The following is a 23,764-nucleotide window of genomic DNA, read 5'->3' on the forward strand; positions in this document are numbered from 1 at the left end:
AACAAAATATTATAGAATCGCTTTTACTTTCTAAATTATTTATGGTACAGAAGGAAAAAAACAAGCTTATTCAAAAATACTTTTTGATTCTCATTCTTACCCTGTGAATGAAGCCCGTGGCCCAGACGTTACCTTTAATGAAAACTGTAGTTTAAACAATGTTTTACTGTGCCTGCTGTTTTGACTCAATCAACTCCTATCACAAAGAAAAGTAAAAGATGATTTGTGTAAGAAGAGCTACACTATAACAAATGTAACCCAAAAAGTAAAAAAATAAAACAAAACTAAATGCATTTGTCAGAAAATGGGAAAAAAAAAGTCCCTGGGTTCAGTTTGCTAATGATAGGTCACCTGACGGTGTCATCAAAGTGCTGCTCTGCCTTCCTGTCTTCCTCGCATCCTCACCATCAGCAACAGTTTGTATCCATCCACTTTCCTCCTCACCTCCTCAGTCTGTGTGTCCTAGAGGTACATTACCCCCCGCCCCCATAAGCTGCACATTTCCATCATTTCACGCACCTTTGTTGTCACCTTCTTCCTGCTCTACTGCAGTGGAACACAGAAAGGTAGGGGAAAGAGGATGATACAAGCCAACGCCAAAGTCTTCCCCAACTCTTTCCCATGGATTGAAGAAAGAGAAATTGCTCTGTGAAGCACAAGAGGTTAAATTCTGATTGGTTGTCTGGTTAAATTGAGAAATATAGGAATCTGGCATGAAGGTGGCTAAAGGTGGAGCCTCTTTGCTTACTGAGACTGGTTTTGCACTTTTTATGTATCATAAGTTCTCCCCTTGTTCTTTTTTCTCTAAGATACTGATATTTGGAGGCCAACAGCTTCCTGACACCAGCAGCTAAAGCAGCAACTGATTCTCATCCGCATTCATTCATCCAAAGCACATGATCTGTGTGTTAAGTGTGCATGTCAGATCCTAAGTCAGTATAAATTGTCAGACACTGTGCAGAACTCCCACACTTTGCGTCCCAAACCCTGTCATGTTGATGCTGTTGAGATGACTGCTTTCTGAATGAATACAAATCTGTGTGGTTTTATTCATTGGCTTTTCCTTTTCGCTTTGTTTTGTGTTTTTCTCATTCATCTAGGCAGACTGTGCTCAGCCATTTTAAATATCAGTACTTTGCAACAGCACAGCCTCCTTCTGATGAATAGACAAATAAAAGCTTTGCCATTACCATGTTTTATTTCTCCCCCTCTTTCTGCTCACTCCACATTCACTGCTCCTCTTCTTTACCTTTATTTACGCCTCTTATTGCTCTGTACACCCTGGATCTCCACTCTCCCCCTGTGAATTCCTCTCCTGCTTTTCATATACCTTGCCCCCACCTTCTCCTCCCCTCCCTGCCCAAACATCTCTCTGTCCATCCTTCCCATCTTTCATTTCTTCCATCCCCTCCACCTCTCTCAGTACTTTGATGAGGAGCAGGATGACCATGAATACCCCTATTATTATGAGGAAACAACAGACGTTCCCTCCTCCTCTGCGTCCCCCTCTCCCCAACCTGGGACCCCCAGTCTGCAGGTAAAGAGGGAGCAAGAGAGAGGGAAAACACGAGCTGGGTTTGTGGAAGGGAAGGAGGATGAGAGAGAGAGGTATCGATGTGATGACAGAGGAATCATTTTTAGTTTAAAATGCTGACATATCTGACTGCCAATTCAATTAACGTTGAAAATTTCCTAAAAAATAAAAATATAAATGTTTACTTTTAGCACTCCGTATGCCTCTCTCATCCCTCATCACTCCATGCCTCCCTTGTTTTATTATATCTCACCCTTTCTTTAATCCACATTGACCACTGACACGTCCACCTCATCGCCACCACCCCCATCACACAGGATAACCTTTGCTCCTTGTGATTTTTTTTTTTTTTTTTTTTTGTCCTCATGTCATTTACATGTTGTCATATACTGTATGTATGTGCGTTCAGATGTGGCCGTGTGGGGGCACTAGGGTGGTATAGCTGCAGCTGTGTTGTTATACACACATGCAGACTGTTCAGGCTGTTCAACCATAAACTGAACCAGAATACCTTCTCCCAAAGTTAAATTTATCATCAGTCCATCTCTGACAGGATGTTCACATGAGATGTCGTAAAAGAAAGTGAAGACTGGCATTTAAAAATTTTAATTGTGTAGTTGGCATCTTTGATGACTGTAAAACAAAGTTTCTAAAAAATCAGGGTTAGGGTGATTGAATTTTTTAGATTTCAAAGTGAGCACATGCAAATACACAGAGCACAGAGTACAAAGTGTAACGTCCTCTGGGTCAAATAGTCTTTGTGAGTAAGCTCTGTTTTCTTTTATCCATCTTGTACAGGATAGGTGGGGTTTGTCACGGGGCGACTGCTAAGAAGATAATCACAGAACAGCATAGTTATTTTACTTGCGTCTGCCTTCCCGTGATTGTTTGAATTTCCTTGTACTTGTTGCATGATTGTTTATGACAAACCCCACCAACGTGGCTGCACAGAAAACTTACAAAGAGATTTACGATACTATTTGACCAGGGCCTGTGTCTGTATTGTCTTGTTACTTGCATGAATTCTAAGAGGATGTTACCGCATGCACCTACTGTGTTCTTGTGTCATCAGTTTTCAACATGCACATGTTTTTTGTGTTGGTGAATGCTTTCTTGGTTGTTTTTTAAACAGCATACATAACGCACATGTATGCCACAGTCTGTCTCCTTTAAGTCTGTTTCTGTTCTATTTTGCATATTTGAAGAGTTTATATCACTGAAATGGCCTTTTTTTCCTTTCCTGTATTGTCTGGGTGACATTTTGTTGGTTTGTCTAAAGTGTGCATGTAATTTAATTGTATCAAAACTAGTAGTTATAATCAGTAATGCACATTACTTTTCATATTGTGGTGTTGTGTGACTAACATGCATTTGCATGCAAGCCTGGAATCTTCCTTCTTTCTTTGGCATGGCTAAACCTCAGCAGCCCTTTGTGTTGTAGATTTACTGCTCAGTGCATTATAAATGGTGTGTGTGTGTGTGTGTGAGCACAGCAGGCCAGTGCATCAGTGTGTTGTGTGTTTGTGTGTTTGTGCGTGAGTTCAGCGCCAGCTTTACCTGACCAGTCACACCCTCAGTGCCTCTGCCAACCCACAGGCTCCAGTTCCTGTTAGCACCACGATGCTGCTTTGTCGTTTAATATTGGGAATGGCATTACTGGAGAGATCAGCATAAAACAAATTTGTCACACAGCAGATTCTATTTCGATTTTTATTTGTGGGTTTTTCAGCTGTTGTTGTTTGTTTTTCCAATTGTAAAATTTGTATTAATCCCCAGCTGTATCCAGTAATGCCTGTGCAGTCTCAGTAAATCATCCAAGCCTTAGCCATCTTTATGTCATTGTTTCTCAAAACATCCACTCTTGTCTTTCTCTCTCTTTCTGTCCATCCCTTGTTTGTGCTTTTCACCCCCCTCCCAACCCCTCCACATATCTCATCTACCTCCACTCTCTCTCCCCATCTTTGCCAATATGCACTTTTACATACTAAACAACATTGCAACCAAAAAATAATCACGGCTGTTAGAAGAAGGTGCTCAATGGAAAAGCAGTCCCAACTAAAACCACCCTTATCAAAGCCAAACCCACTCCAGCTAAACCGGCCAAGACTGGACCATACAAACTTGTTGTCAAGCCACCTTTGCCCACCAAAGCCTCCAAGTCTTCCAAGACATCCAAAGCAAAGCCTACTGCAGTGGAGATCCTCTTGTCTAAGATTAAACCCACAGCAGCAGCCAAATCCAAGTTAACAGTTGTCAGCGTTAAAACATCTGCTGAGAAGAAAGTAAATAGTGCTGCTAAAGCCAACGGCAACGGTAAAGCAGCTGGAGTAAAAACGAACGGCAATGGCAAAGCCACAGCTGAGGCTAAGCCTACAGCTCAGGCCAAAATCAATGGAAATGGCAAGAAAATCATTGGCAATGGAAAGTCCTCAGCAGAAAAGAAAGCCAATGGAAGTGGAAAAGCCGCTGTTGTGTCCAAAGCTAATGGCAAAGTTACAGCAGAAAAGAAAGTTAACGCAAGTGGCAAAACTACCAGTGAAGTTAAAGTTAATGGCAAAGCTGAAAATAAAGTCAATGGTGAGGCTAAGGCTAATGGCAACAGCAAAGTAACTACTGTGGTGGACAAGAAAATCTTCAGTCATGGTGCTGCACATCAGGCAAAAATTGAAACCACTACCAAAGCCAAGACTGAGAAATCTGTCAAAGTAGAAAAGACTGTGGTCACTGCAGCTAAATCAGCTGCCAAAGTAGAAGCTACCAAAGCACCTAAACCCACAAAACCATCAAAAGCTGTGGCCACCAAAGCTCAAGTGAAGACAGAGGTCAAAGTCAAAACTGTGGTCACCAAAGTCCCTCTCGTCAAATCAACGGGAAACAAGGTAGCGAAGAACGTGGTCGAAAAGGTTTCCATCCAGAAGAAAGTAACTCCAACACCTGCCGCTGCCAGGCCCACCCCGCCCAGACCCACAAAATCCAAGATGCAGGTGGACAGTAATGTCAAATCCCAGCACAAACCCTTCCCACCATTTGGCAAGACTGTGCTGAGTGGAAGTGTCGCCTCGGCGAAGAGAATGACCAACGGTTATCAACAGGTACAGCTGGAGGGATCGTATGTCCCCTCTGTCCCATCTGGTTGGCAGCTCTTTCCACCATCAAGGCTCTCTGACACCTCATGTCTGCCCGTGTTTCACTGGGGCAAAGTTTGGTGGAAGTCCTTAATGGTGGGAAAACTGGTCCTCAGAATGGAAGGGTTCATACCAGGCTGGGCGCCTTCTCCTCTGTTTATATATCATATGATCTTCACCATCACACCAGCTGCTCCATATGATATGATACAGCGGTGCACACTGAAGCATGGCTAAATGTTGTTCTTTACTTCACTTCACACTCCTACCTTCAAGCTGCTGAAACTGGATCTCAGAACCTCAATACACTCCATCGCTCCGTCTCTTTCTTTTTGGGGAAACCGGTCAAATGAATGAGCATGGATTTCTATGGCACAGAAACACAAACACACATGCAACACAACAACTCTCCTCTCACTCTGTGTCTCTTTCTTTCTTTGTTGTTTTGTTTTTTAAGTAACTGTGTTTTCTCTCTCACACTTATTTGTCTGTCTCTGGTCATGTTTATTTTTTGCAATATGAATAAATCAGCCTCACAGAATCCAGAAAGCAAGTTTTAAGTTTGCTCTCATCTGAGGTCCAATTTGATTCATTATGCACTCTACTGAGTAGTAGTGAGGTCTGAAAATTCATAGCATGTGTCGTCTGTTATATTGAATAACAGATTTACGTTCTGTGAGGCTGTTAATTTGGGTTATTTCTCTGTTTTCTGGTCTTGGGTGAAACCAAACATCCCAAAGCATCGAGTCACGATGTTTTCGCTTCGCGGGATGGATAGAGGCTCTCAGTCCAACCTTCACCCCTTCATGAATCTTGGCTTTGTGGACTTTAAAAATTAAAAATGGTTCAACAATACAAAGAAAAGAAATCTCAGGAACATGGTCTCAATGGCTCCCTAGGTCTTGCAAACAGCAAAATTTATAGTCACTGAGATTCTGAAGCAACCTGAAATTTCTTTTCTTAAAATGGATCTATGCAACTTTAAAAATGTGAGTTGCCACTAAACATTTCTTGGGCTCTGGCAACCACAGTTTTATGATGTGTTCCATTTTTTTTCTTTTAACTCATCGTTACCTACAAGCAGACTTTGAACTAACCACGCTCTTCCAATCAAATCTGCTTACTTCCTCCCTGCTCCACAATTCCTGTCAACTTGACCAAACAGGATGTAGACACTGAATATACCGAGGCTGGCCACACTGCTACAGAGACTGATTATTTCTATGAGGAGACGCTGCCAGAGGGTGAGGTGACTGGACATGAAGTGGTCCCTGAGCAGGTAAAAAGAAAATTACACACTGATTAGTGTCACAGACCTCAGACATGAAGGAGACAAAAGCCAACGATGCGGTTAGATGAACATTACAGAGAATAAGCATGCAAATTACTGGTTAAATCTCTACAGAGATATGAATCATAAAAACTCAGACATCAATCTAAAAAAGAAAAGTAAATCATCAGTGGAAGAAACTTGTAGGCAGTGTAACACTGTGGTGGTGAGCCCAGTCTTTAACTTTAACTTCCCTAACCGATGCCACCTGATAACACATGAGACAGAACCTGTTTAAACTGAATGCACCATATTCATCTGCTTCTAACATCAAACATTTTTATGTGACTCCCTTTTTCCCTAACAGCAAGATCCCCGTTTTGTTCTCATTGCGAGATTCTTGGTTGATCAGTTTGTGTCGTCATGAGAACAAAATGAATAAATGAGATAAAATCTTGTGAAAAAGGGATCCACACAGGAATATTTGACGTCCACTTTTAACCACAGATGAATATGATGCATTCCTGTCTTTGAGAGAAATCTGACTGAATGAGAGAATACAGTAGTTCTGTGTCTGATTCGCAGCCTTCAGAAACTGAGAATGAGCTTCTCACTGTCCTCATTTGTTTCTCACAGTTCACTTATTGTGGCAATAATCCATATTGTCATTAACTCATTTATATCTTTGATGACTGTGTTTTGGTTTTCAATTTTGATGCTAAGTATATTTTTCTATTCAGCTTATAATGTTTGTTACTCATTATTCACATATTACATTAAATTTGTGCCTCTTCATGTGAGATAGCTGTAAGTCCACTGGGTTCATATTTCTTTAATAACACCTATGGTAAGTAAATTAGAATTTGCTTTGCAAAGCATAGAGCAGCAACTTGTTTTCACAAAGTGTACTCATATCAGTTGTGTATTCTGCAAAAACATTAGATGCATCTCTGGTTTTACAATATCAGGCATTTCAGTAAATTTGGTCTGATCACAGATCATCACACACAAGCTGATCATGTCGTGCTTTGATGGAAACAGACGCTTTTATAAGCTTGTTAGACAAATAACAGAAAATCTAAGGATAAAGCAGTTTACCTGAAGTTTTGGTGTGAAGGTATGATAGTCTGCCTACTTTTGTCTGTCCCTATGTGAGTGTTTATTTACAAAAGGTAAGACTCATTTCTTTCTACATATGCCCCTCTCTTCCACTCCTGCTGTACTTTCATTCTTTTTCTTTCTTATAAAAACCTTTTCTCGTCATACGTATCTCTCCTTCCTCCATCCTTTTCACTGCCCTTTTTCACAACCTTTGCTTCATTCATCCTCTTGTCCGCCTCCATCTATCCCATTTGGGGTTTTGTTAAACCTGATCCAGCCCCAGGTGGAGACAACATTGGTGGGAGAGGAGGTAGATGCCACCAAGGCAGGAGGTGCAGGCGAGGAGGTCTTCACTGAGGAGTATGTGCCTGGAGACGTTGGCCTTAAGGAATACGACTATTCCTACAGGGACTACAATGAGCCATTAACTGGAGAGGTCGATGCCATCATGGGCCCCGCCCTGTCCGCTGTGACAGACGAGGGAGGCGTAAGTTGTTTTGCTTCAGAGGCAAAAAAAGAAACAAAATCAAAATTGATTTCAACCAATCCTGGATTCTGGTCTTTGTCTTATTGTAGTTACTTATCTCCCTGACTAGCTGTTCATTTTAAGGACTGGTACTCAGCAAGAGTTTCAGTTTCCAATCCAGAGTAAAAAACGTTAATACAAAATGGCCACCATGACAAACATAAGGTTTGTTCATAAAGGGCAAGCTCAGTCAGCCGTGGAGAAACATTTATTTGAATCCACTTCAGATACTTAAAGGACAAAGACCTGGTCTCCTCATCCTGGTTGAAATTGGTTTTAGTCTATACAGTGTATAGAGCAGCACAGGAGCCCAGGAAGAATAGCTAACACTGTTGTAGAAGCTATTTGGGATCCTCATCAACAACAGCCTGAACTTTGCATACACTGCATGAGGAGGCATTTAAAAATGCAGCATCTGTGGTTTTGAATGCCATTAATGTCAGTGTATGTGGCTTCATGTCGAGCTGCTAAGACCAGATGACTATCTGTATCTGTTCAAACTATTCTGCAAGTAACGGAGCCACAGTGTGGAGAACCTTAAAATCTGGTATTTGGAAACGTACGTCTTCTCAAGTGAAACAGGTTTCATTGTTTGTTTTCAACACTGGAATAACAGTGTTTAATACCATGTTTGTTTCAGTCGGTGTGCATGTTTGTGCCGTCTCAGTGCATGCACCCAAAACACCATTATCTGTTATCTGCCGCTCTGAGTGGGTTCGTGGCTTTGTAACTCTGTACTGACTCTGCCGTGCTGTTGGCTACATGTGTGTTTTCCTCAGGCTGCCGTCAGAGGCCAGAAAGGAGAGAAAGGAGAACCTGCTGTCCTGGAGCCTGTGAGTTACCAACCACTTTATGTAGCTCTGCCTGTATTTCCCCAACATAAAAGCTTCCGGTGAAGACTGAACATGCATCCATATCGTCAGTCCATATTTTACAGTTTTGAGTTGAGTAGTTAAGAAAGTTAATTAAAACATATTTTTAACGTATTTAATTTTCAGGGTATGCTGATTGAAGGACCTCCAGGACCTGAAGGACCTGCTGTAAGTAAACGCTGAGGAAATGTTAAATATTACACAATTAAGTGTAATATTTAACATAAAAATGTGTCCTTGGAGTTTTAGGTGTTGGATAATTCTATGTGATAACAGAATCAGACCAGTGGATTTTCTGATTATCTTCACTCCTTTCAGGGTCCCACCGGCCCTGCTGGCCCATCTGGACCTCCTGGCTCTGTTGGTGACCCTGGTGAGAGGGTGAGTGTGTCACAGACCGTTCTGAGGTTACTGAGTGTTACAAGTGAATTTTACAAAGTGAAGAAGCACTTTCCAGCTCACCTGGTCTCTGTCCATCCTTTAGGGTCCCCCTGGTAGACCTGGGCTTGCTGGAGCTGATGGAGTCCCTGGACCCCCTGGAACTTCAGTCATGCTTCCTGTGAGTGACTTTGAACAACCAGTGATGTCTGATCCAACGCAGATATATGATTTATTCAAGTTTTCTTCGTCTTTTTCTTTTTGCAGTTCCGTTTTGGTCAGAGTGGAGGAGATAAGGGTCCTGTTGTTTCTGCACAGGAAGCTCAGGCAGCAGCCATCTTGTCTCAGGCCAGGGTCAGTTCCCAAATTCACAGAACAGTTTCTGCTGTGCAGTTAGTTTGGATCTGTTAATAGATAGTTGCTGTTTTTTTACTTGCTATACGTTAATAACACAACGTATAGTTCAGGATGTATAGGACCGTAAAGTTGAAATATTATAAATATTTTGCCAAAGAGGTCTTCAGGGCTGAACACATAATGAGCTGCATTGAGATTAGTGACAAACATCACCTGCTCACTGAATCGAGTACAGGAACATAAAACAAAATTTAACATACAACATAAAAACACACACAGCAGAGAAAATGACATTTCACTGATGGTCTCATCGGAGGAGATTCTAAAGAGGAGACTGTTTCTGTCTCCCTACATCAATATGCTTCTCCATCATCACTGACGATGAGCTGCTGTTGTTTTCAGATGGCTCTGAAAGGACCTCCTGGACCAATGGGATTCACTGGTCGCCCTGGACCTCTGGTACGTTACCTTCAGTTTTACAAACCAGCTGCTTCCGCACAATACGAAAACAGAACAGTCTCTTAAAGGTTTATTGTTGAGTCTCCTAATTTTTCCGTCTCGTTAAGGCACTTGGGGGATAAATAGTTTTAGTGATGATGATGATGACTTCTTTGTCTGTTTCAGGGAAGTCCTGGTAGTCCTGGTCTTAAGGGAGAGAGCGGAGATCCCGGTTCTCAGGTATAAACCCTGAACTCTGACCTCTAAACTAAATCAAATTCTTCTGATCATTTTATTTCAAATCTTGGCATTAACCCACATTTACACCTTACAGCTTTGTGCGTTAGTGCTGAACTCAGTTGACACATCTCAGATCTGCAGTGTGACAGGCATTTATCACAGACATCTCATTCTCTCAGGGCCCCAGAGGACCCCAGGGTTTGATGGGACCTCCAGGCAAGGCAGGAAGACGAGTGAGTATAAAAGAACAGCCAATGTTAGCTGTAATTATATTTCTTTAATCAGACTTTCTGTCAATCCATAAAGTTATATTAGTCTAATTAGTCTGTTTAATACTTTAAAATGAAAAGGAAGCCATGGGTATTTGGCAAAAGGTACAATTGTGCTTCATATCCAGGGCCACTTCAGAACATGTTCCTCCTCTGCTTGTCCCCTAACAGGGCCGTGCTGGAGCTGATGGTGCCAGGGGAATGCCCGGAGAGCCTGGAGTTAAGGTAACTGCTGTCTGTTTTTGACTTTATCTACTTTGTTTACTTTGTCTTGGTCTTCCTGCGTCCACTTCACCATCAGTTACTTTCTCTGATGTCCCAAAACCACCACTACCTTTGAATGGAAATAAGAGCATAAAATAGATAAATTGTTGATGCATCAACTCCACATGTAATGTGTTTGTATAAAGACTCACATGTCTGCGTCTCTCTCAGGGTGACCGTGGCTTCGATGGTCTTCCTGGTTTGCCCGGTGACAAAGGACACAGAGTGAGTCAACGTAAAAATCGCCACCACATGCACTTCACAACGAGCATCAGCTCAAAAATTAATACAAAAAAGTGTTGTTGTTTTTTTTTAAAGTGTTTCCTGATTATCTCCTCAGGGGGACACAGGAACAATGGGACCTCCCGGACCTCAAGGGGAGGACGGAGAGAGGGTAAGAAGTCACGACACAATGACTCAAATTCTGACATCTGTCAAAGTTTCAGGCCGTGTCCATCTTTGACATGTTGTCTCTGTGTGTGTCCAGGGAGACGACGGAGACGTTGGACCCAGGGGTCTCCCAGGTGAACCAGTGAGTGTTTCTCTTTAATCTTAATTGTCTGTTTGTGTGCAGTTTGAAGGCTCTTTACTGTGATGCTCTGGCAGGGATGAGGAGGCAGACTGTTTTATTCAGATATACTGAGTCCTGGTATCTAAAAACAATATCAGTGTCTTTATTGTGGTATCAAAGTTGAGTTTAATGGGAATTTTGAAGAAATTCATTTTCTTGTATGCTGTTTGCTCTCTTATCTTGGTTTGTGTGTGTTAGTTTTGGTGTTGGTCTCTCAGCAGACCTTCAGTAATGTGTCTGTGTTTGTGTTTCTAGGGACCTCGTGGTTTGCTTGGACCCAAAGGTCCTCCTGGAATCTCTGGACCTCCTGTGAGTAAAAATCATTTCAAACTCTGTTGTGCTGTTGCTTTGCAGCATTGTTTTCTTTCTCTGTGACCACTGAACACAATCCCACAATCAACTCAAAACAATGCCAAGATGTCCAGTATCGCTCAGAGTTTATAAGGTCCACAATGTCCATTTCAGACTGGTACATTTTATTCACATGTTTATTTATTAGAGTTAGAAAGTGCTTAACTGGTTCACCATAATGTGCATTTAACATTATCAGACTCATTGCAACAGTAAAAATGTCAATCACTGTTAAAAATCAGTGCAGAAGAAACCTTTCTTCCATAAATTCTCCACCCAAGTCAAAACCTGGGAACCACATTATTGCAGCTGGACCACTGACAGGTCAGTCAGTGAATTGTGTTATATTCATAGCAACTGGTGTTGAGTCAAGACATCAACCTGAAGCAGAGTTGAGACGCCTACAGAGGTTCAGTAAAGTAACAGCCTGAGTGTTTCATTCCTTTAGTAGCAGCTGCTGATGACGCAGATGAACATCAGCAGTAAAGTCTATCATTTGTTATGAGTGATGTTGACTAAGATTCAAGTAAGGATTGATTAATTTCCCACCGCCGTCCATTAAACAAAACAAAACAAAAAAGAAATAAAAAATCTGCCGAAGCATTCTTATAAATGTGTTGTTTTTCAGGTTTCACTACGTTGTAAACTGATTTAAATGGTTGAGATTCTGATTTTATCATCTTCTCTTCTTCTCAGGGTGTGCGAGGAAATGACGGGCCCCAAGGTCCCAAAGGAAACTTGGTCAGTTTCACCATCACTTGGCTACGATGTTATCATGAGACTTTCTAATTTGAAGCAGATTAGTAGCCGTATTCTTAACAGCATCTTTCTAAGCATAATTACATTATCCTATATGTTCTGTGTTTCTCAGGGTCCCCAAGGAGAACCAGGACCTCCAGGTCAGCAGGGAACCCCAGGAACTCAGGTGAGACAGAGGACAGTTGGGAGTATAACTTAGTTCTGATATTTACATCTTCCACATGTGTGTACGAGCATATGAACCACGTTTGTATTTGTTTTTGCAGGGAATGCCAGGACCTCAGGGGGCTATTGGACCCCCAGGAGAGAAAGTAAGGAACCATAAATACCCCAACATGACGGGAGTGTAAAGCAAGCTCAGCTCTGTCCAAAGGTTGAAAAATGCAGAGTGAGGCTCAAAGAGCCGTCCAACAGTCTGGGTCTACGCATGCAGTAACTAAACTTCAGCACGTGCTATTTCATTAGTGGTTTTCATGGAGGTTTTTAAAAACGCTCAGGATCTGTAGCACCACCTTGTGGACCGGAATAGAACCGACTGAGCGTTCCATCCAGTTCTGGAGAAGCAAGTCGGAATCAGATCCTGAGCTTCCAAACAAACCAGAACCAAACTGCATCAAGACTTTATCCTGATATGAGAATTTATAGTTTTATATCTTCAGATCCATTTTACTAATGATCACCTCCTTTTCTTCTGCATCAGGGCCCAACAGGAAAACCAGGTCTCCCAGGAATGCCGGGTGCCGATGGCCCTCCTGTATGTTTGTCTCTTATGATTTTTCATAATAATATATATCATCACAACTGATGATGATGAATACACCAACACTGGCTGTCCGTCATGTCTTCTCTTTTTAGGGCCACCCAGGAAAGGAGGGGCCTGCAGGCACCAAAGGAAACCAGGTGGGTGTCAGCCATAACCCCATCCCAACACATTAGTATAAATATAACTTCATATTTGTATTTGTGCATGTAAAAATGACGTTGTGTTGTCTACTTGTCGCTCTTCAGGGTCCCAGTGGCCCTCAGGGAGCTATCGGCTATCCCGGCCCTCGTGGCATCAAGGTCAGTACAGATAATCTTTTTAATCAACAACAGACCTGCAGTATTTTTCCTAATCATATCTTCACATCATTTATCTGACTGTTTCTTTGATTGATTGCAGGGAGCTCAAGGAATCCGAGGTCTGAAGGGTCACAAGGGAGAGAAGGTGAGTGACGCAGTGCAAATACTGACAGATAATAATCACACGCTGAAATGGGAAACTACAGCAGCATTTTTCCTCGATGCTGCTCTGTAAAACGTTATATAAAGCCTGCTCTGCTGTTTGTGTTTACAGGGAGAAGATGGATTCCCTGGGATTAAGGGAGATTTTGGTGTGAAGGGAGAGAGGGTAAGATGGACTGATGTGACTGGTTGGTCGATGGGTTAGTTTAGTTACGAGTTATTACTCTTGATATATTTCTGATGGTCTCTTGCTGACAGGGTGAGATTGGAGTGCCGGGGCCCAGAGGAGAGGACGGTCCAGAGGGGCCAAAGGGACGTGTTGGACCCCCTGGTGAGATCGGACCACTTGGACTTGTTGGAGAGAAGGTACGACCTGTTCGATGAAGATCAGATACTTAATAATAAATATGGCTATAACTTACTGATATGGTTATAAACACAATTTTCTGCTTTGTCCATTATTCCTTTAGTCAGTTTTTATTTTCTTAAAATTCTGCACAATATAATTTTTTTTCTTTGAATTAAATTGTATTTTTTTAATAATACAAAGAAAATGTCATTGAGCTGCCCTCACGCGGTTGAACGTGATCAATATCTGTCCACGGAATTTACAGTATTTTAGGATTACCATTAAAGTATCTTTGACCTGTCGCTGCCTCATAGTCAACATTTTAACTGCATGTTAATGAGATCATAGCACAAAGTCAGCTGCCTCACATTGACTTTTCATACAACAGCACGTTCCCTATTTAATTGATGCAAATAGTTTTGGACTGCTCTTGTTGAACTTTTAATGGGATTCCAGGGTAAACTTGGTGTACCCGGACTTCCTGGATATCCTGGAAGACAGGGACCGAAGGTAAGAACACACAGCATTGACCTTTTTATTCTCTCTAACTGTCAGCACGCCTGTTTGCTGATGTTGAGATGTTGATTTGTTTTTGTAGGGATCCAATGGGTTCCCAGGATTCCCTGGATCAAACGGCGAGAAGGGAACAAGGGTAAGGCGATGGTTCTGGTTCCCAGATTAAGTTATGACGTACAGTTTACTCCTGTCTCATCTGAGTCTGAGTCTGTCGTCGTTTTTCTTCTCAGGGTCTTAGTGGCAAAGCAGGACCAAGAGGACAAAGAGGACCAACGGTACATTTTAATCTGTAAAAGCTTCTCTGCTGTTGGTTGTTTATGGTCAGAAACCTGTGTGTTACTCTTTCAGCTGTGATTGATACGAACTGTATCACTGTATTTCACACTGATTATCGGTGTAGCATCATATTAGCATCATGTTTGACTGATGAAGACTTCCTGTCTGTGACCATCAGGGTCCCAGAGGACAGAGAGGACCACGAGGCGCGACTGGGAAGCCCGGAGCAAAGGTTTGTCTGCTTAAGCACTGATTCCAGTGTTTTAGGATTACTTACAGTCCAATGATCATATGTTGTATTTCCTGTATCTTTATATTCAGAACTATGATGATTTTTCGACAAAAAAAATTTGAACTGATTTGTCTCAGACTAACCTGACAATTATCCACAACAGATATTCATTAACTTTTTTTTTTTTTTTTTTTCCAGGGAACTTCAGGAAGTGATGGCCCTCCTGGTCCCCCCGGAGAGAGGGTGAGCACAGGAATAGAGTTTACATTCAAATCTGTGTCCCTCATTAAACTCTGAATTGCTGCGTTTGATGCTGTTATATGCTCTCATTATATCACGTTGTTTCTGCAGGGACTGCCTGGACCTCAGGGAGCCAACGGCTTCCCCGGACCAAAGGGACCTCCTGTAAGAAAATGTTTTCATTCCTGTTTCATACAGACATTTATTGAAGTTTCCTCCTACTCAAAGCTAAATCGCTCCGAAGCTGGAGATTTTATTTACATTTGATGGACGTTTCCTTTCAGGGGCCACCAGGAAAGGATGGGCTGCCTGGACACCCTGGACAGAGAGGAGAAGTTGTAAGTTTGCTTTTTGCCTCAGGACTGCCTCTGTCCTGTTGGTTAGTACGTAATGAGCTTTTTGTAGTTTTAGGACACCGACACACACAATCACAGTATAATAATATTGCTGATCATGTGACAAAATAAATGCAGATTGTTCTCTGAAATTTAATCTTCTGACCTACTTAATGAAGTACCAGTGAGGTTATTTGTGAAGTTGATTCAATTGCTCCTGATGTGCAGGAAGAACAGCCGTGACCAGCCTTTGTGTTGCAGAAAGGAAAAGCTGATTCTTTCAATCAGATTTAGATTGTAGATCATCCGTTAATTGATTTGATCTCCTACAGGGTTTCCAAGGTAAGATGGGTCCTCCCGGGCCTCCTGGAGTTGTTGGACCTCAGGTAAGTCTTTTTGTCACAGTGCATGATGTTCTCATTACTGGATCAATAAATCACGGGTTTCCAGAACAATCCCAGTGTATGTTTCCTCATCCACTGTTGTCCACTTTGCTTCCTCTTTCCTCTCCATGTTCATCTGTCTGTACATCCTCACAGGGTCCATCAGGAGAGACCGGCCCCATGGGTGAGCGTGGCCACCCCGGACCTCCAGGTCCACCCGGAGAGCAGGGACTTCCTGGTCCCTCGGGGAAGGAAGGTACCAAGGGAGACCCTGGCCCCCCAGGAGGCCCTGGTAAAGATGGCCCACCAGGACTGAGAGGCTTCCCTGGAGAGAGAGGACTTCCTGGAACCCCTGTGAGTTCACGGAGCAGATACAGTACAGGAGGCTGACTGACTCATAGTTAACAGCAACAAACCGAGCTGAGGTGAAATGTCTTTTTATTCCAGGGAGGTGGAGGACTGAAGGGAAGTGAAGGACCTGCTGGACCTCCTGGACCTGCTGTACGTTTTGAACTGCATCCTTTGTGTTTCCAGGTCCATCTTAAGAATTCAGTGTTCACCTGCTGTAACTGGGACCATCTTTATGATTTTGAACCTCTCTAGGGCTCTCCTGGTGAGAGGGGACCAGCTGGTACTGCTGGACCTGTTGGACCTCCTGGCAGACCAGGCCCTCAGGGGCCTCCTGGACCTGCTGGGGAGAAGGGAGTTCCTGTAAGTATTCTTTTGACTGCATATTTAAAAGTCCAAAGAAAAATGATTAAGTTTTAATTTTTATTTGGTACCTTGTCTCCTGTTCAGGGTGAGAAAGGCCCCATTGGCCCAGCAGGTCGTGATGGAGTGCAGGGTCCTGTGGGTCTGCCTGGCCCTGCCGGATCACCTGGAGTACCCGGAGAGGATGGAGACAAGGTTAGAAACTCTCAGTGACTCCTCAGTGTGGTTTCTGCTTCCATCCTGCTCTCATCAGGGCTGATGGTCATTCGTTTCACCACTTGGCTGTAACGTGATGTTTCCTTTGTTTCAGGGTGAGGTCGGAGAGCCTGGTCAGAAGGGCGCCAAGGGAGGAAAAGGAGAGCATGTGAGTGACAGTGACATGAATCAAGAGAAGAAATATTTCTGATGGACATGGGATGTTTTTCTGTTTATCTTCTGGCCGAGCTTTTGTTGATTTGCTGACTTTTGTTTTTGTTTTTTTGTTTTTTTGTTGGTAGGGTCCTCCTGGTCCACCTGGGCCAATGGGTCCCGTCGGTCAACCTGGTCCTGCTGTAAGTCCAAACCTTTCCTCTGTTTCTTAGTTGGCTGACTTGGTCCTGATTGTACCCGTCAGAGCTGTCAGATTCAGTGAATATCACCAGTTGTCATGTTGTCACATCGGTTATTATCTCCAGGTCTTGAAGTGTGTTTTCCTTCCTCTGTGGTGCAGGGCGCTGATGGAGAACTTGGACCGAGGGGCCAGCAGGGACCATTTGGAGCTAAAGGTGATGAAGGATCCAGAGGATTCCCAGGAGCCCCAGGACCCATCGGACTGCAGGTGGGAAGCTCACAGATATTTTAAGTGTCTCATAAACATAAAAGCTGCAGATGAAGTCTAAACTAATGTTTGTCGTGCAGGGACTTCCAGGACCACCAGGTGAGAAGGGAGAGACGGGAGATGTTGGACCTCTGGTGAGTTTCTCAAAGCCCTGACCACTCTAACTCCTGATTCAGTGACTTCATCACAGTCTGTTCATAAATGACTGACCCTTTTTATTTTTACAGGGTCCCCCGGGCCCCCCAGGACCCCGTGGCCCTGCCGGACCCAACGGTGCTGACGTGAGTGTTCAAGGCTCTTATGATACGAACTTCAACAATGTTTGTTCAAAAAATTCAAATGATTAAACCATCTCCCTTTAATAATTTGAATGTGTGCTACAGGGTCCTCAAGGTCCTCCTGGTGGTTTGGGTAATCCTGGCCCTCTTGGAGAGAAGGTGCTGAGATATCAGAGAATATATTATTACCTAATTTATTTAATCAGTGATTTCTGCGTGAGCCTGATGGGCTGCAGAAACATAGACTGATTTCTTTTGTAGTAATAACTGAAATCATTGCTGTTCATCCCACAGGGAGAGCCCGGTGAGGCTGGACCACCTGGTATTGTAGGAGAGCCCGGAAAGAAGGTGAGTTTCTGACTCCAGCTGCTTGTGGACGGAGACTTCACAGACTCATCACTCCATGAGTGACTACCGTTGTCTGTCTCTGCCTGTAGGGTCCTCGTGGTGAGCGCGGAGAAAAGGGAGAGGCTGGACAGCCTGGAACTGCTGGACCGGCTGGAGGGCGAGGACGACCTGGAGACGATGGGCCCAAAGGAAACCCTGTAAGAAACTCCCACTCACAAACACACACATAATGACACAGACACAACAGTGACAACAAACACACGTGATTTTCTTCCTCTCACCTTCAGGGTCCTGTTGGTTTCCCCGGTGACCCCGGCCCCCCTGGTGAGGTTGGACCCAGAGTGAGTATCTGCATAAGAATCCATAATCCCATTAATTATGTGTTATAGAAAGTCTTTATAGATTTTAGATTTCAAACGGTAGAAATCATGTAGTCTGTGACTGCCAATAGGTCAGTTCAGCTTCTTCTTTTTTTTGCATTACTGTACCAACCCTGATCTGCTTTACTTCAGGGTCAAGATGGCGCCAAAGGAGAGAGAGGAGAAGATGGTGAAGCCGGAGAATCTGTAAGTCAACTCGTGGGTTTATGGAAGCTTTATGAAGTCTTTGCCTGAATCTTTCATGCCTCCTCCTGTTACAGGGCTCCCCTGGACCTCCTGGTGAGAACGGACCTCCCGGCCCCCCAGGAAAGAGGGTATGTTCACTCCTCACTTTAATGTCTATGTTCAGATGGCAGCTGCTGGATGTGTCGCCTCTTCAGCCTGTTGATGAAATCAGGAAACGTTTTCTCAAAAAAGAAATGATATCTTTTGGATCATCAGTGTAACAAACAGAGACGCATTAAATGTTAATTTCCCCACTTTGTTTTCAGATATATTCCAGTGACCTTTCTTTGACTTTTATTTTATTAAATAGTGAATTTTGAAAGTTACAGGACCGGAGGAATTAGGAGTAATTGTGTTTAAGTGCACTGTGATGTTATTTTGCAGGGTCCTGCTGGAACAAGAGGACCAGAGGGACGTCAGGGAGAGAAGGGAACCAAGGTGGGTCCACAGCTTTTTACGGCATTACTCAGCACCCCGCTGTTCTTAACTCACTTAATTCAGAACACAAAATGAAACCTCTGGATCAACATTTGCCTCAGTGAGTACATAAGCCTCCACATCTGCGGGGCTTTCAGCTCAGTCTTGTCTGGAAGCTTTTCTGTGTGTGCAGTATCTGCGTCAGATTCAGATGGGCCGGGTTTATTTTGCTTTCTGGGAAACGATGAATATCTGAGGCTGCCTGCTGATGATGATGATGATGATCAGTCATCACATTTTTTTTCTTTTGTGACTCAACTCTGGTACATGGCTGACATTGATGTAATCATCTTTTACAGGGAGACCCAGGTGCTGTTGGCCCACCAGGAAAAACCGGCCCCGTCGGCCCCCAGGGGCCACCCGGAAAACCAGGAACAGAAGGTCTGAGAGGACTCCCAGGATCAGTGGTCAGTACAGTTTTGATTGGTAATGCAGCAAATAGGTAGAACACATACAGTGTACACGTGACACTAACTAGTGTGTTGTGTGTGCTTCAGGGTGAACAAGGATCTCCAGGACCTGCTGGACAGAAAGGACCACCTGGACCTCTGGTAGGATAACAGCACCTTAAAGGAAGTTGTTTCCTGAATCCTCCACACCTCCTCACCTCTCTCTTCCTTTATACAGGGTCCTCCTGGTTTGCCCGGTTTGCGTGGAGACCCCGGTGCCAAGGGAGAGAAGGGACACCCAGGTCTTATCGGCCTTATTGGACCCCCAGGAGAGCAGGGAGAGAAAGGAGACCGGGGTCTGCCTGGGCCTCAGGGATCCTCAGGACCCAAAGGAGAGACTGTAAGTCCGCCTCCTGTCAGAGACGAGCACTTCCTATAATGTTAGATGCTTCATCGTTTTGTGTGTCGTGGATTTACAGGGAATGGCTGGAGGTACTGGACCCATCGGTCCTGCTGGTCCTCCAGGTCTGCCGGTGAGTGCTCCTACTCCTCATCTCTTATTCTTCCATCCTATCAACATCCTGCTGTGTCTTCTGCTTCCTCTTGGCTGCTTTCACTTCATGTTTTTGTGTTTGCTGGTAAAAAGTTACACTGCAGGATGATCTAACTAAGCCTCGTATCTTTCCAGGGTCCTCAAGGTATCAAGGGAGCTAAAGGTGCCACAGTGAGTATACTTCAGACACGTGTGCCACAATATGAGAGGAATTACTCACCAAGTCAGACCAGACTGATTTTAATTTAATCCTCTTCCTGTTGTGTTTAGGGAGGAGCTGGTCCAAAGGGAGAAAAGGGTGTACAGGGACCTCCCGGACCTCCTGTAAGTCCTTTGTCTGTCTGTATTTTAAAAAAAGAGAACAGCTGGCTCTTCCTGCTCTTTGATTTTCAGTTAACTCCTTAAACTGTGAACTTGCCTCCCAGGGCCCACCAGGTGAGGTCATTCAGCCCCTGCCCATCCAGAGGAGTCCCAAGTCCAAGCGCTCCATCGACGCCAGCCAGCTGATGCCCGAGGCGGACCCCGACATGCCAGCATCCGACGCTGCTGGCACCGAGTTCCTGATGGGCAGCGAGGGAATGGAGGAGATCTTCGGCTCTCTCGACTCTCTGCGACAGGAGATCGAGACCATGCGCTTCCCTCTGGGCACCCAGGACAGTCCTGCTCGCACCTGCCAGGACCTGCACCTCAGCCAGCCTGACCTCAAAGACGGTAACCCACCATCTGGTTTCAGACCGTCACTGAAGTCGTGCACATTTCAAAATGTAGACACCATTACACCAGGAGACGGTTTTCCAGCTGGCTCTGTCTCTCTGTCCCACTCTACAGGAGAGTACTGGATCGACCCCAACCAGGGCTGTTCCAGAGACTCCTTCAAGGTCTTCTGCAATTTCACTAATGGAGCAGAGACGTGTCTGTATCCCAGCAAGAGCACCAACACGGTCAGTTCACCCAAACGACGACACTGTGAAATGTCTCACTACAAGTTTGGAAATATGATTTAGAGATGACGCAAAAAACAAACTCTTCCTCAGTTATGTCTGAGAAATGTACTTTATGGACTGCAGTGATATGAGTGATGTGTGATGCAGGTGAAGATGAGCTCCTGGGACCAAGAGACTCCAGGATCCTGGTACAGTCAGTTCTCCTCTGGCAGTAAGGTTAGTAACCCTGAGCGACACTTTTATTTTGAGTGAAGTCTACATTTAAGTATGTTCTTCTCACCTTTCTGTTTCCTACATCACCGCGTCTGTCTCCTCCCAGTTCTCCTACGTGGACTCTAACGGCGAGCCCGTGGGCGTCGTCCAGCTGGGCTTCCTGCGTCTTTTGAGCGTCCAGGCTCGCCAGAACATCACCTACCACTGCCACCGCTCGGTGGCCTGGGCCGACAAAAGCGCCAAGAACAGCTACGACAGGGCGCTGCATCTGCAGGGCGCCAACAGCGAGGAGCTGAGCTACGAGACCAACCCGTACATCAAAGCCGTGGTCGACGGCTGCTCTGTGAGTTGGCGCACATCTCACAGTGTTTGAGTCTTTCTGAAAACAAACTCGTCAGTATTGAGCTCGTTCTGTGCTGGGAGACAAAACTCTGAGGCCAACAGACGTTCTGCTTGTTTTTAATCCAACTGATCTTCCTTTGGTTTTAGCTGCAGCTTGATCTGTTCTAGATATTTTCTGATAAATATTTACACAGTGGTCCGGTCCGGTCCGGCTCATGGCCCTTTGCTGTACGTCTCCTCTCTGCTGCCTTAATGAAGGCAAAAAAAAAAAAGCCGTGAAATTCTCCTCTGCTAAAAAATAAAGATAATTTAAGATGAACAGGAATATTTTCACAAAGACAGAGAAGTGAACTGACTGATTTGTGACATCTTGTTGTCTGCCTCTCTCTGCAGTATCGTAAGGGCTTCGACAGGACAGTCCTGGAGATCATCACACCACAGGTGGAGCACCTTCCTCTGCTGGACATCAAGGTGTCAGACTTTGGGGAGAGCAACCAGCAGTTTGGCTTTGAAGTAGGACCTGTCTGTTTCCAAGGCTAAAACACACACACAGACGCACACCATCCACAGAACAACACATGCAGACGCTCACACACACACACTTATATAAAACATACACGCCCAGTAATTTGTAAATTAACTTGTAAATGATATGAATTACACACACATACATACACACACACACACACACACACTCATACAGATGCTGTTTTGAGACAAACACGCACTCACACTTCAGTACGTGCCTGGGGAAAGCAACATCCTCCCAACAATTAATGGACGTCACAAAAAAAAAGTAAAGAGGAGAGAAATTTTTTTAAAAACTTGTGAAGAGGAGACATCCACAAGAACGGAAGAGAAACACCAGGAGAGAGCGATGGTCGGGACCAAACAGTGTTTTCTGGGCCTGAAGCCCCCACCCCTGTCTCCGATCCCCCTCTCGCTCCTCTCTCCTCCCCGCTGTCTCTCTATTTGTTTCCACTCATCTCACCTGCTCTACCTCCCCCCTCTTCCTCCCACCGAAGGGTCACACTCAGACACGACTTCCATTTTTATCAGTCCCACGTTCTCGCTGCGAGCAGCCCGTTTGACGGTTCCTCAGTCTGTCGTTTTCCTTCAGTCATTCAGATAAAAAGTTGCTGAATTTCCTGATTCAACTTTTCATCTGTTTTGCACTCGACAGCCAGAACTTCTCCCCGTGACGGGGAAACCTCGCCTCTGTCCGTCTGTTCTGCAGTGACCGTCAATCGTGTTGCTCGCACTGAACACCCAGAGTCGCCCTCAGCTCTTATCTGGTGACATCAAAAGAAACCAAAGAATTAAAGCCAGCAGTTCGGCCCCAGATTAAAAAGAAGGAACTGATCCAACCGTGTCAGCAGGCTGATTGTCCGACTGATCCGCCACATGAATCTTGTACTCCCTGTAACAACAGTCCAGATGAGTTGCCTCTGAGCGCAGCAGAAACTCTGAACTGTTGGTCTGCTAACGTTGGACCCAACCTGCTGCGAAGTGTCTACATCTAGATCAGTCGCTTTAAAAGCCATTTTTTCTCTAAACTGTGCTCAACTTGGTGAGGCTGTATTTGCATGTTGCTGGTGAGTCTTCCTTTGAGTCGGGGGTCGAGCTATCGGGGTCACTAACAGTCCAGTATTTCCTGAATCACTTCTGGTTGCTTTGATTGTTGTTTTCCATTCCACAGATCTTCAGCAGATCTTAGCCCTGTAAATCGGATTCAGAGCCCCCCCCCCTTCCTTTATTTCCTGCAGCAGTGAATAAAATAATGCTTTACTGAAAAAAACTGTGTGGCAAGGTGCTAATTCTACCAAAGTATAAAAGTTGTACTATTCACTTTGAGTCCTCCATTTCCTTTAGCCTCTTTTACATGAAGCTTTTTACTGGGGAAAATGTGCATTACACTCCATTTGTACAGAAATAGTGATATTCTAATGTATTTATTTAAAACAAACAGGGAGCTTTGAGATAAAAAAAAAACAGGAACGACCAAATATTCCAGTCAAATGTGGTATATTTCATTTGTATTTATTTCCTGTAGCTGACACCTGAAGGTGGATTAAACTCACTGCCAGCCTGAGTTATGGTGCTTCTGTTCACGCCCTGTCCAAACTCCTTTTGTACAACCAAAGAATCTGTGGCCATATTTTTATTGTAAGATCCCTTTTTTAGTGTTTTCATCGACTGTACTGTGCTGTTAAATTTTGCCTCCACTGTCATGATTAAATGGTGACTCTCCAGCTCTGTCTGTCTGACTTGGCGTATGTTAGCTTCAGGCTCAGGCTTCCAAACAAAAATATATTTTACTTCATGCCGACACAATCCTCCGATTTTTTTTGAAAGTCCTCTGTGAGACCGCAGCGTGAAGGAGAAAGGCTCAGAGAGGGAGGGGGGGCGACCCTGCCAGCCATTAATGGGATTAATAAGATTATTATTTGTGGCTGTGGGGTGATTTCCTACTTGGG

General features: G+C 44.2%; 1 protein-coding gene across 7 annotated transcripts in view; it reads left to right on the forward strand.

Annotated features, from left to right (window-relative positions):
- col11a2 (collagen, type XI, alpha 2) overlaps window positions 1-23,539 on the forward strand; it is a 37,340-nt gene extending 13,801 nt beyond the window's left edge. For 2 of the 7 annotated variants that reach the window (XM_029513940.1, XM_029513942.1), the window contains exons 7-66: window positions 3,559-4,626; window positions 5,825-5,938; window positions 7,308-7,517; window positions 8,336-8,389; window positions 8,555-8,596; window positions 8,747-8,809; window positions 8,913-8,987; window positions 9,074-9,160; window positions 9,566-9,622; window positions 9,788-9,841; window positions 10,021-10,074; window positions 10,282-10,335; window positions 10,546-10,599; window positions 10,715-10,768; window positions 10,862-10,906; window positions 11,201-11,254; window positions 11,993-12,037; window positions 12,168-12,221; window positions 12,322-12,366; window positions 12,756-12,809; window positions 12,911-12,955; window positions 13,064-13,117; window positions 13,218-13,262; window positions 13,392-13,445; window positions 13,538-13,645; window positions 14,085-14,138; window positions 14,227-14,280; window positions 14,375-14,419; window positions 14,599-14,652; window positions 14,851-14,895; window positions 15,004-15,057; window positions 15,177-15,230; window positions 15,560-15,613; window positions 15,767-15,964; window positions 16,058-16,111; window positions 16,214-16,321; window positions 16,409-16,516; window positions 16,632-16,685; window positions 16,819-16,872; window positions 17,031-17,138; window positions 17,219-17,272; window positions 17,366-17,419; window positions 17,522-17,575; window positions 17,711-17,764; window positions 17,854-17,961; window positions 18,052-18,105; window positions 18,277-18,330; window positions 18,405-18,458; window positions 18,754-18,807; window positions 19,146-19,253; window positions 19,344-19,397; window positions 19,474-19,635; window positions 19,715-19,768; window positions 19,924-19,959; window positions 20,059-20,112; window positions 20,214-20,499; window positions 20,617-20,729; window positions 20,880-20,948; window positions 21,052-21,288; window positions 21,681-23,539. In XM_029513940.1, the coding sequence (XP_029369800.1) occupies window positions 3,559-4,626; window positions 5,825-5,938; window positions 7,308-7,517; window positions 8,336-8,389; window positions 8,555-8,596; window positions 8,747-8,809; window positions 8,913-8,987; window positions 9,074-9,160; window positions 9,566-9,622; window positions 9,788-9,841; window positions 10,021-10,074; window positions 10,282-10,335; window positions 10,546-10,599; window positions 10,715-10,768; window positions 10,862-10,906; window positions 11,201-11,254; window positions 11,993-12,037; window positions 12,168-12,221; window positions 12,322-12,366; window positions 12,756-12,809; window positions 12,911-12,955; window positions 13,064-13,117; window positions 13,218-13,262; window positions 13,392-13,445; window positions 13,538-13,645; window positions 14,085-14,138; window positions 14,227-14,280; window positions 14,375-14,419; window positions 14,599-14,652; window positions 14,851-14,895; window positions 15,004-15,057; window positions 15,177-15,230; window positions 15,560-15,613; window positions 15,767-15,964; window positions 16,058-16,111; window positions 16,214-16,321; window positions 16,409-16,516; window positions 16,632-16,685; window positions 16,819-16,872; window positions 17,031-17,138; window positions 17,219-17,272; window positions 17,366-17,419; window positions 17,522-17,575; window positions 17,711-17,764; window positions 17,854-17,961; window positions 18,052-18,105; window positions 18,277-18,330; window positions 18,405-18,458; window positions 18,754-18,807; window positions 19,146-19,253; window positions 19,344-19,397; window positions 19,474-19,635; window positions 19,715-19,768; window positions 19,924-19,959; window positions 20,059-20,112; window positions 20,214-20,499; window positions 20,617-20,729; window positions 20,880-20,948; window positions 21,052-21,288; window positions 21,681-21,827 (5,601 nt within the window). In that variant the 3' untranslated portion in view covers window positions 21,828-23,539. The remainder of the gene's footprint in view (window positions 1-3,558; window positions 4,627-5,824; window positions 5,939-7,307; window positions 7,518-8,335; window positions 8,390-8,554; window positions 8,597-8,746; window positions 8,810-8,912; window positions 8,988-9,073; window positions 9,161-9,565; window positions 9,623-9,787; window positions 9,842-10,020; window positions 10,075-10,281; window positions 10,336-10,545; window positions 10,600-10,714; window positions 10,769-10,861; window positions 10,907-11,200; window positions 11,255-11,992; window positions 12,038-12,167; window positions 12,222-12,321; window positions 12,367-12,755; window positions 12,810-12,910; window positions 12,956-13,063; window positions 13,118-13,217; window positions 13,263-13,391; window positions 13,446-13,537; window positions 13,646-14,084; window positions 14,139-14,226; window positions 14,281-14,374; window positions 14,420-14,598; window positions 14,653-14,850; window positions 14,896-15,003; window positions 15,058-15,176; window positions 15,231-15,559; window positions 15,614-15,766; window positions 15,965-16,057; window positions 16,112-16,213; window positions 16,322-16,408; window positions 16,517-16,631; window positions 16,686-16,818; window positions 16,873-17,030; window positions 17,139-17,218; window positions 17,273-17,365; window positions 17,420-17,521; window positions 17,576-17,710; window positions 17,765-17,853; window positions 17,962-18,051; window positions 18,106-18,276; window positions 18,331-18,404; window positions 18,459-18,753; window positions 18,808-19,145; window positions 19,254-19,343; window positions 19,398-19,473; window positions 19,636-19,714; window positions 19,769-19,923; window positions 19,960-20,058; window positions 20,113-20,213; window positions 20,500-20,616; window positions 20,730-20,879; window positions 20,949-21,051; window positions 21,289-21,680) is intronic. The other 5 variants (XM_029513941.1, XM_029513943.1, XM_029513946.1 and 2 more) reach the window with 5 other exon arrangements.
- The last annotated feature ends 225 nt before the right edge of the window (window positions 23,540-23,764 follow it).

This window comes from Echeneis naucrates, chromosome 11 (assembly GCF_900963305.1).
Source record: "Echeneis naucrates chromosome 11, fEcheNa1.1, whole genome shotgun sequence".
NCBI classification, from domain to species: Eukaryota; Metazoa; Chordata; class Actinopteri; order Carangiformes; family Echeneidae; genus Echeneis; species Echeneis naucrates.